The 11230-nt window shown below is 48.4% G+C and overlaps 1 protein-coding gene across 1 annotated transcript; it reads left to right on the forward strand.

The window, feature by feature from the left end:
* Positions 1-946: 946 nt before the first annotated feature.
* On the forward strand, positions 947-2608 carry LOC149324411 (DDB1- and CUL4-associated factor 12 homolog). The gene is made up of 2 exons (XM_089565536.1): positions 947-2209; positions 2449-2608. Exons 1-2 carry the CDS (start codon positions 947-949, stop codon positions 2578-2580), a joined length of 1395 nt encoding a protein of 464 aa, XP_089421662.1. The 3' UTR covers positions 2581-2608.
* The last annotated feature ends 8622 nt before the right edge of the window (positions 2609-11230 follow it).

The raw sequence follows: 11230 nt of genomic DNA on the forward strand, positions 1-11230 counted from the left end.
GGAAACCTCCACTACGGCACCTCTTTCTCTCTTTCTTCTTCGCTCCCGCCTTCCTCCATTCCCTTACGGCGCAGTTCAGGTGTCCACCGAGATATGTGAGACAGATACTGCGCCATTTCTTTACCTCAAAAACCAATTTACCAATTTTAGCTCCACGTTATTCACGGTGGCCGACTCTGATGCTTCTTTGGGCGCCGACGACTAAGCATACTACCCGGTGATTCAAAAACATTCCTCCCATCCCGAACAGATGTGTCGAAGGCCGTAGGGCGTCGCTTCTTTGCCATTTATTTGAAAGTCGAGGAGTCAAGCAGGCTGTTGTCTGCGTCCGGTAACGTGGCACAGACACGTTCCCGCAAACAACTGCAAAATTCGCGCCAAAAGGCCTCCGCGACAGTCGTTCCCCTAGCGACAGACGCAGTCCCCATTCCCTCTTTTGTCAATCACGTTACGCACCCGTGAACGTACGCGTGCTTGAATATATTTTCCAAAATGCAAGCAAACAGCGCAGGCATGAGTAGCTTTAGTCAAAGTTCACAGCCAAATACTACTTCTTGTGAAGTTGCAATGTAATTTGAGCACGAGTTTAGATTATCAGGAAAGCTTTTAAATATTTCCCGAAGCGGTTGTAATACGGCCCACTACTGGTTGTTCCAGAACGTCGGCGTTTGTCGACATACGTTTGAAACGATTTGGAAACAATCACAAAATAACTGCGAGTGTGCATGGTGCACAAAACATGTTCGCAAAAGTTTCGGTTTCGATTTCATAGACACGCTAGCGACGCTTAGCGGGCGTCAGTGTGTTTGTTGCTGTCATGGCGGTCATCAGCTGGGAAAGTCTAAAAATGGGAAACGTATGCACGTAGACGCCAAGATCATTTCCGCGCAGTTGTGTACGCTGGAAGAAAACTGTCCAGGTGTCAACGGCGACGAAATCAAAGGCGATGGCTCACGTAAGGAAACTGAACGTTAGCGGGTCCCGCTCAGACGAAGACAGCACTGATGCGACCACTGTATCCTACAAGTTCGCTTGGCCTGGTGAGTCGACGTCCAGTAGCGAACAAGTGACGCCGCGTTTCTTCAGCGACCCGTTGCGTCTTGCGCATCTGGAGTCGCTCATCCGAGGTGACCTGTACAGCTCCAGAAGGACGTCGCGCAACTTCGGCGACTACGCGCAGTGTCGTGAGCTAGGACTTCAGTACCGGCAACGTCTCGGCGTGGACGAGACCTACGGCACTCGACACCTGCTCCAGAATGGCCTGTACCACGAGCGCGAGATTAGCCTGGGCCGCATCAACAAGATATTCTGCTCGGCCTGGCTCTCGGAGCGCCAGATAGTGTTCGGCACCAAGTGCAACAAGATCATGGTGCTCGACACGGAGAACGGCAAGCTCTGCCAGATCCCGAGCCTGCAGAGCTCGCGCGCGAGCCCGCCGCCCGAGAACCACTGCGGGATCCACGCGCTGCAGATGAACCCGTCGCGAACTCTGCTCGCCACGGGGGCGCAGCACTCGAACGACACGGCCGTGTGCAGGCTGCCGACGTTGGACCCCGTGTGTGTCGGTGAACGGGCTCACACGGACTGGATCTTCGACCTGGCATGGCTCGACGACGAGTTTTACGTGACTGGCTCGCGGGACGACACGCTCGCGCTGTGGAGAGTGCAGGAGACGAGGGGCTTCTCCTGGCCCGAGTCCGCGCTGACGCCGAGACAGATGCGACCGCTGGCCGTGCGTGGCTGCAAGGACGCCGACAAGGTGCGCGCCCTGCTCTTCAGCCGTCAGCAGAGCGAGATCGTCGCACTGTCACTGAACGCGTACATCCACCAGTGGGATGCGTGCACGCTGCGCTGGAAGGCGTCCCACAAGATGCCCTATTGCCAGGAGAACGTCTGCATGGCGCAGCAGCCCGAGCGGAGCGTCTACGCCGTTGGTTCCAAGTCGTACGTGACGTTCCTGGACTCGCGGACACTGCAGCAGACGCACAAGGTGCCTTCCAAGTGCATCGGCTGTGGGATCCGCTCGCTGAGCTTCATGGACGATCTGCTGACCATCGGGACGGGCATTGGCGTGATACTCTTCTTCGACCTGCGCGCCTCCAAGTACCTGGAGGACTCCGACCGGTCGCGGTACAGCATGCTCAAGGCCAACAGGGGCTTGGTCCACGCGGACGAACTGTTCCGCGAGGGCCGCCGCGGTGGCTCAGCGGTTATGGTGCTCGGCTGCTGACCCAAAAGACGCGGGTTCGATCCCGGCTGCGGCGGCTAGAATTTCTTTGGAGGAGAAATTCTAGAGGCCCGTTTACTGTGCGATGTCAGTGCACGTTAAAGAACCCCAGGTGGCCGAAATTTCCGGAGCCCTCCACTACGGCGTCTCTCATAGCCTTAGTCGCTTTGGGACGTTAAACCCCATAAACCAAACCAAACCAAACCAAACTGTTCCGCGAGGTTTTCTGGAACACCGAGTACAACCCGGCCATCTACACGCACTGCTATGACCCGTCGGGACTGCGGCTGTTTGAGGCAGGCGGGCCACTGCCTGCTAGCCTCCAGGGAAACTATGCCGGTTTGTGGCACTGACGAGGGAGTAACCATATCCTTTCGTGACGATGCCAAGCCCTGGTGGCAAGCCGCAGATTGCGGTTGCTGTAAGGTGCATGCATTTTCTGCTGACTGCGCCACTGTTACTTTTTCATCGAACGTTGAAGACTACCACATCATTTACTGCGCTCTTCAGCCTCTGGAAGAACTGGTACCTCATGTTTGTCCGTCTTTCCCCTAGAAGAACTGCCCGACCATACTAGACAAAAGCTGCAGTTGACAGGGCCATACATGCTTGCTTGGTGGCCCTTAACCATGGAGAAAGTTGTTATAGGGGCCCCTGTGTCTTGTTAAATGTTAAAAACACTCAATAGCGCTACACTCAATCAAGCTAAGTGGTCTCACCTCAAGCCTACAGTACATGTGTATCTGCTTGCGCTCTTATATGTGCCACACATCGTCATGAGTGTCGTTCTACATGAAAAGGTTTCGACACATTGTTAACAATGCTTTGAGCTGTGTTACTGGGCGTTCATCTTAAGAGTATAACATTTATTACGCATGCTTGAGGTGAGAAGTATACTAAGGCCCCTCGAGGAGTGTTTTTTTTTTGTCATATGCGCAATGACAAACAGGTAGGCAATTACAATTCCTTGCCATCAGTGTTCACAGCATCGAACTCGTTGTATGAAATTAATGGACTGCTAGGCTCTCGAAAGGCTACACAATAGAAGACTGGACTCAACCTCAAGCTAATGTTTTGTGGTAATGCCCTTCGAAGCCAGTTAGTCTTGCAATGTTTTACCTTAGTGTTATGGCTGCTAATTAAGTGATGCGAGCGCTGTAAATGCATGTGTGGTAGCCCTCCTGTTTAAAGTATAGTGCAGGTGGACTGTTTCGTTTTGTGGAGATAAAAGCTTTGCCATCAGCAGTGTTTGAGCATTCAGAAAGTCTTTGCTTTGTTTAATGCATAAATCTGTTCTAAGCATCCACCTGAAGTATACCAAATATTCCACCAATTGTGTATTCACCCACTGACCCAGAAATCTTCGCAGAGCTGAAGCTGTCTCCCCTCTGATGGCGCATGAACTTTGCACCTTGGACTCCCTTGACATAGGCTGTTGTATTCGGCAAAGGCGTGAAGGTTCAGCTAGCCTGTCTAGCCACTCTTTACGATACTCTTGTGCAGCCGTCAGTAGCGCTGCCTTTAAGGTTTGCACCAGATTTTTAGTCTAAATGAACAGCCTCAAGTGCGAAAAAAATACACCACATTATAGTGGACACTATATCATAGTGCTTTCTGCCTCAGGCCACAACTTGGCACTCCCCTGTGGCTCCTAATAGGGTGTATCAATACATGTGCACATCATGGCTGCTTATGGTGGTAACTTCTTGCTTAAGCTTCCTCTTTAAGAGAGACCTCTGATATCTCCATGGAACCACAGACAGGCTGTAGGGGAAGGAAAATGAAATTAAAATTGGTTTTAAGGAAACAAGGATCTCTCATATCTGGGTGGACACCCAAACTGGTGCCCCCAAGGGAAGGAAAATGAAGATTGTCTTTATGGAAAGGAAAAGGCTGTCTCTCTGGATGTACACAGGAACTGGCTGTTAGAGCCTCAAGGAAAATGAAATGAAAATTAGTTTTAAGGTAAGGAAATATGCCTGCCTCTCATATCTGGGTGGTGTACACTACCTTTCACTGTTATAGGGAACATGTGATCCCATGGCCTCCCTGCTACGCAGAGGGATCTCTACACTGAGCGCTGCCTGCCGCGGAGAATTTGTGAGTGTTGTCAGCACAAGACGCATGCGCAGTAAGCGTGATGGCTGGTCTTTCTGTGCATGCGCTTCATGCTGCCTGTGCACAGGCAGCGGGACTTTGTGAAGTGCGGAGGCCACGCGATCCATGTTCCCTTTAATAATGTACACCACAGTACATGTCTCAAAGCACCCTTCTAAGACTACACTATATTCACTAGACGGGCCTTTGTTCATTCCAAACCGTCGAGCTGGTGTGGTTAGGAGTGGTTAGCATGCTCACCTCCCACTCTGGAGGCTTTGGTTCCATTCCCCAACTCGACCAATTTCCTACTCGCTTTCATTTATTAATGCTTCTGGGATTTTTGGTCACACCATTAAAAAATTGAAAATTGGTTCTGAGTAAAGGAAGGGACATAGTAACACTTCTGGGTGGAAACCTCAACCAGGCCCTGAGAGTAACAATGAGGAGGAAGAGAAAGAGGCCTCATATTGGATTGGGGGGGGGATAATTTCAATCATCTGGGGACTCATAAAGAGATACTGAGGTCAAATAGAAGTTAACCTGTATTGACAATGTACCACTTCTGATCACAAAATGACCACTCTTGGTGAAAAGGCAGGTTTTATAAGCTAGAAAAGACCAAAAAATGAAGTACTGGTGTCATCATCACTTGTCAATTTCACAAGTGAAATGCATGCATCAACATTAGGTTTTTGGGTACAGGAGGTTACACTACACAGCCATTCGCTTTGAAGTGTTAGCAACCCATCCTTTCTGGTCTGAATGCCAGTAGTTTGAATTGACCGGCGGGAAGATTTTTAAATCCATTTTTCTGGGCGGTAATGGAGCCTTTTTCCGAAGGAGAAATTTCAGCATGGACACATAGAGCCAGAGATTGTTTTTACCGAGAGCAGTAATTTAATGGAGTTGTCTTCAATGTTCCGTTAATGTCCACCGACATTGTACAGCACATGTGTGCCCTTTGTGTTTCGCCTGCATCGAACAACGGTCAGGATTGAATCCAGGTCCTTTTATGGCTCAGCAGCCTAGTGCGTCCTAACCACGGAGCCACCGCGACCGGTATGTGATCAGCAATGGCTTTTTTGCGGCCTCTATAGTGCATGGAGAGGCAGTGTGCACACAGAGTTCCTAAACTTTTGTCTGAACTAAAGCTTCCATACTGGCAGTAGTATTATACGGCGCTTTGGCCCGCATACCCAAAAAATGCTGCCACCTGCAGCAAAAACTTTGAGGACACAGTTTCAATTTAAGAGTATGACAATGTTGACACTGTTAGAGGCTCCCTATGGACACTTGTCCATCCCCTGGCGCACCCTATCGCAGACATCAACGTGCTTGTTGCCATTACATACTGCATATTAGACATCATCCATATTAATTGGAGATGCTAATTCAGGGCCCTAACTAAGTGTTCTTGTAATGTAATTCGCCTACTTTGCAGTGCGAGGTGCTCGTATAAGGCCTCCATTTATTCCACTGAAAGAATGGTTCTCAGTGGTGTAGAGGTAGCATGCCCGATTCCCTACCCAAAGGACAGTGGTTCCATTCCGCTATAGACCACCTTTTTTCTTTTCAACAAAACTGCTTTTTTATGTAACTACCCTCTCGAGCAGTGAGGATTTTCTAGTTACGAAAACGCCGACACCGGGTTTTTCACCGAACAGGACATTCAAAGATGTTCTAGGTTTTTCACCGAACAGGACATTCAAAGATGTTCTAGTTTGTCTTTGATGCAGAGGTCATCGACCTCTGCATCAAAGACAAACTAGAACCATCCCTAACATCAAATTACAAACTCAAGGGGCGGAGATTCCTGATGTTGAAAAAATCAGAATTTTAGGAATGATTATACAAAGCAACGGGTATAACGGTGATGCAATAACTAAGATGGAAAACTGCGCGCAACAAACTATGCGGCTCATACAGCGGATTGCCAACAGAAGACATGGCATGAAAGAGCAGAATCTCCTACGGCTGGTACACGCGTTCGTCAGCCGTATCCCATATGCTGCCCCCTTCCATGATCTTAAAGTTTCAGAAAAGGCAAAGCTAAATGCAATTATCAGGCGATGCACGAAAGAAGCTCCGATCCGTACATCCACTCACCGCCTCCTAGAGCTAGGCATGCATAATACCCTGGAAGATATTACGGAAGCAGTGAAAACGTCCCAAGTGGAACGGTTAGCCGGGACCACTACCGGCAGGGTCATTCTAGAAAAACTCAATCTGAGCCGAGATAACAGAACAACCGCCAAAGTTGACATGCTCGGTGAAATTCGGGACAATACAGTTGTACCTCCATTGCCTAGGAATATGCATCCTATTCATCACTAAGTGCGCCGGGCCAAACGGGCAGAGGCGCTAGAGAAACGCTTCCGCTCCTACAAAGACGAGGATGTGGTCTACGTGGATGCCGCTGATTATGGCAAGAACACGATGACCGTCGCGGTCGTCAATAATAAACAACTCCTCAAAATAAGTGCCTTCATACTCTCCGGTAACCCAGAGACTGCAGAGGAAGCTGCCATAGCACTGGCTTGTGTAGGAACAAAAGCGAGGTACATCATCAGTGACTCCAAAGTTGCCATACTAAATTTCAGCAGAGGCCGGGTCTCCCCTCTAACGAAAACAATTCTAAGCCGTCATGTAATAGACCGGAAAATTACACTAGTCTGGGAACCAGCACATGCATCCCTGCCTGGTAATGAGACAGCCCACGAGTTCGCTCGAAGCTTTTCCTTCCGGGCGGACCCGAGCGAGGTGGCCTTTACAGACAGGGATCGCATGGCGACCTACGGAGAAATTACACAACACTATCGTTTGCAACGAGCTCGACTTCCTCCAGCGTATATATCCTTGTCCAGATACAAAGCCATCAACTGGCGCCGGTTACAAACTTACACCTTTCCAAACCCAGCCCTCTGGAGTCTTATGTACCCAGGGCAATTTTCAGTCAAATGCGCAAACTGCTAACTTAGGGCCACCTTGGACCACATACTATGGGAATGTCCTCATGCCCCCCGGGAAGGACGAGGTATAAACACAAAAGATCAATGGGAGACATCACTACTGAGCTCCGACCCGGCGACTCAGTTACAACTCGTCCGAGTGGCCGAAGCCGCCGCCGAGAGTCAAGACCTTTCAGCCGTCGTCTAGGCGGGTAGCCCTCTGGCTACCCTCTTTCTGTTGGACATTAAAAGTTTTACTATCCTATCCTATCCTATTAAAGATGTTGCACTTATATCGCTGCACCATGAAACTACATCCGAGGAGCAAAACGGTGTAGTTTTCACCACCTTAAGCTTGCACGAGGTGCACGTGCACTGAGGAACCCAAGCTGCCAGGTGTACCTCTGGGTTTCAAAAGAATGCAAGCGCAACAGGTGAAGGCAAAGGGCCAAGTGGACAAGATTAGAAAGTCCGCATGAAGAAGGGGTCGCGGCTGACGTAGTACAGGGTTAATAGGAGGGATATCGGAGAAGCCGCTCTCCTGTGTGGGATATAGTTCGGCTGATGATGAGGGTGATAATGCTTCTTGCTTCACATGGACGCGAATTTAGTGCAAACGATGAGTGCTGATGCGTATATTCTAGTAGCCATGCATGTCAGCTGTGTACCGGTAGACTCGACGGCCATTACAAATTACGTCCGCTGGCTAGAAATACTGGAGTTCCTTTTCGTTACCCCCCATGCAAGCAGGGAAACACGGCTGAAAATCATGTCCAAGGTTCTCGGAGAGAAATTTTGAAAATTAGAGAATTGTAAGATCCTGTTATGGAAATGGGTAATGGTCCAGTCTTTTGATATGACGGGGGACCTTCAACGTCCACTGACACCATGTGCTGTGGGATTTCAATGCAGGTTAAAGATCCGAGGCGGTCGAAATTATTCTGGAGCCCTCCACTACGGCACTTCTTCTTTCCTTTCTTCTTTCACTCCGTCCTTTACCCCTTCCCTTACGACGTGGTTCGGGTGTCCACCGAGATATGCGGGACAGTTACTGCGTCATTTCCTTTCAGCAAAACCAATTTTAAATTTCGGCCGCGGCGGCCGCGGTTCGATAGAGGCGGAACGCAAAGGCGCCCGTGTGCTGTGCGATGTCAGTGCACGTTAAAGATCCCCAGGTGGTGGAAATTATTCCGCAGACCTCCACTATGGCACCTCTTTACCTCATTCTTCATTCACTCCCAGCTTTCTTCTCTTACGCCGCGGTTGGGATGTCCGCCAATTGCTGTGAGATTTCAGACAATTACTGTGTCATTTTCTTTCCTCAAAAACCAATTTTTAACGAAATCTTTAATTTAAAGCGTTTCCATCGATCGCATCAATTGAACAGTTAAGACTGCCATAGAAAACCAATAGGGAACGCTTTTGATGATACCAAAAATGTTAATAAACAATACAAGACTGCTTTCGGGTGATCTGCGGATACATTGAATGTTAGTAAAATCCTATATAATATTCAAAAAATGGATTCAAAAACTATTTCCTACTCAAAAATGCTTTTGTCCAAAGTTGTTGAGTGTGGAAAGATATGCGACTTTCACAGAAACTTCCCAATTCAGAAAAAAATTATCCAGAAATCTAACCCTGAACGGCAGATTGCCTGAGGCAGTCGCCCTACAAGCTGAGCAACCTGGACGGCTCTGAATTGATCAATCGCTGAGAGTGGGAACGGCGCTCGTTTAATGTGCTTGCGGGGATGCCAAAGACTTCTGCAACCCTCCTCTACCTTGCTGAATTAAAGCCCAGCTGAAGAGGTTTTAGAAGCATGCAGATAACGCATGCGAAGTCTTTTTGGGCTGTCATTTGTAATGGTGATGTAATAGCCTATTAAAGCCACGTCGCCGTTCAGGATTCTCTGCACAGCACAGCGACCAGCAGATGCCACAATTGTGACGTCACGTAAGGGGGCGCTACGTTTCCAGCGAAGAAAAGGTGGTTTCAAAATAGAAAACCAGCGCCAGTGAAATTAAGCCCTATGATGCGTTGTGTGGCGGCATCGGACGACACATGCCAGCGTGTATGCGAAGGCAGCGGCGGACATTAGAAATTTCGCCAACAATGACCTCATCACGAGTTTCTCCGCACCTCCTGAAAGCAGTGAGAAAAAGCCAGAACATCGTCAAGGATTTAGCCGGTGATTACGTTACTATCACACGTGCCACCTCGAAAGTACTTCGCATGCTTTACCTAGAAGCTTCATACATTCGAATTCTTCAGGCATCTCGAATTCTCAAGAAGACATTTAAGCTCCCTTTTGAGCCCACGGGATCGTCAGGCGACTAGTTTCCGGCTTTATTTTGGGAGCCCATGTAGCGTTGAGGATGGCTTGTTTCACTTGTGGCACCGAAGCTTCCATCGCAGCGCAGAGAGAGAAATGGACAGAAAGGCAAGGAGGTTAACCAGTCGATGCCCAGTAGGCTACCCTACACTTGGGGAGGAGAACAAAGGGGGAAAAAGGAAAAAGAGCGGCAATGAAATTAGTTTGTCAAGTGTCCATCGACCACTATGTCAAGGGGACAGAGGGGGCGCACTAAAAGCTGAGATTATAGACGGGAGTACAACCCCAAGTCCTTTAAGAATCTGAGGAGCGCTTTCACCGCTTTCTTTTGTGAGGAAGGTTGTGTCCAATTCCCCAGAACCTTGGACTCTTTTAGAGGACGCGAGTACAAGCGGTTGAGAGTAGCAGACAGTAAACCTCGCTCAAAGCGAGGGAAATCACAGAGGAGGTGCCCGATCGTTTCACCGCAACTGCACTGCTCACACGCTGGAGAGTCTGCCATTGGGATGAGATTGGAATAGGCATTTGTGAACGCCACTCCCAGCCACAGGCGGCACAACAGCGTAATATCACCGCGGGGGAGGCCGAACGGTATATGAAGTTCAAGCAAGAGGAAGTGGTGCTGGCGGGGTGTCTAACATCAACTGTTAAGAAAGTGTTAAGTGGTGTTGTTAGGTGTTAAAAATAAAAATGCAGTTCTATGGACGGATGTACGTGTGTATGCATGCATGTATGTATGTGTATATGTATGTATATATGTATATGTATGTACGTATGTATGGTTGGTTGGCTTATGGGGTTTAACGTCCCGAAGCGACTAAGGCTATGAGAGACGCCGTAGTGGAGGGCTCCGGAAATTTCGACCACTTTGGGTTCTTGAACGTGCACTAACATCGCACAGTACACAGGCCTCTAGAATTTCTCCTCCAAAGAAATTCAACCGCCGCGGCCGGGATCGAACCCGCGTCTTTCGAGTCAGCAGCCGAGCACCATAACCCCTGAGCCACCGCGGCGGCGTACGTATGTATATATGTAGGTATGTATATACATAGTATATAGATACATACATACGTACGTACTTGCATACATACATACATACATACATACATACATACATACATACATACATACATACATACATACATACATACATACATACATACATACATACATACATACATACATGCGTACATACGTACATACATACATGCATACATACATACATACATACATACATACATACATACATACATACATACATACATACATACATACATACATACATACATGCATGCATGCATGCATACATACATACGTACATACATACATACATACATACATACAGGCGCGGCCATAAGTAAACGGAGCACGCTATTGCGTTCGAAGAGCAATCACGCCTTCTCCATTGGAAATGAAGAAGCATTGTTTGTCTACAAGAAAGCCCATCAACCTCCGCTACCAGCATGCGCGTACCACTGCTAGAAATTTCAGTTATGTGACGCGTGAAAAATATTCGAAGACAGTTGCGTGCTCCATTTACTTTTGTCCGCGCCTGTACATACATACATACATACATACATACATACATACATACATACATACATACATACATACATACAT

Source organism: Amblyomma mixtum, unplaced genomic scaffold (genome assembly GCF_055824585.1).
Source record: "Amblyomma mixtum isolate Tamu unplaced genomic scaffold, ASM5582458v1 scaffold_36, whole genome shotgun sequence".
Lineage (NCBI taxonomy): Eukaryota > Metazoa > Arthropoda > Arachnida > Ixodida > Ixodidae > Amblyomma > Amblyomma mixtum.

What these genes read in the sequence shown, in the direction of transcription:
- LOC149324411 (XM_089565536.1), top strand. Translation starts at nt 947, where the DNA reads ATGGCTCACGTAAGGAAACTGAACGTTAGCGGGTCCCGCTCAGACGAA. An exon ending in GCCGCCGCGGTGGCTCAGCG is followed by an intron (nt 2,210 to 2,448) that starts GTTATGGTGCTC and finishes CTGTTCCGCGAG; the next exon opens with GTTTTCTGGAACACCGAGTA.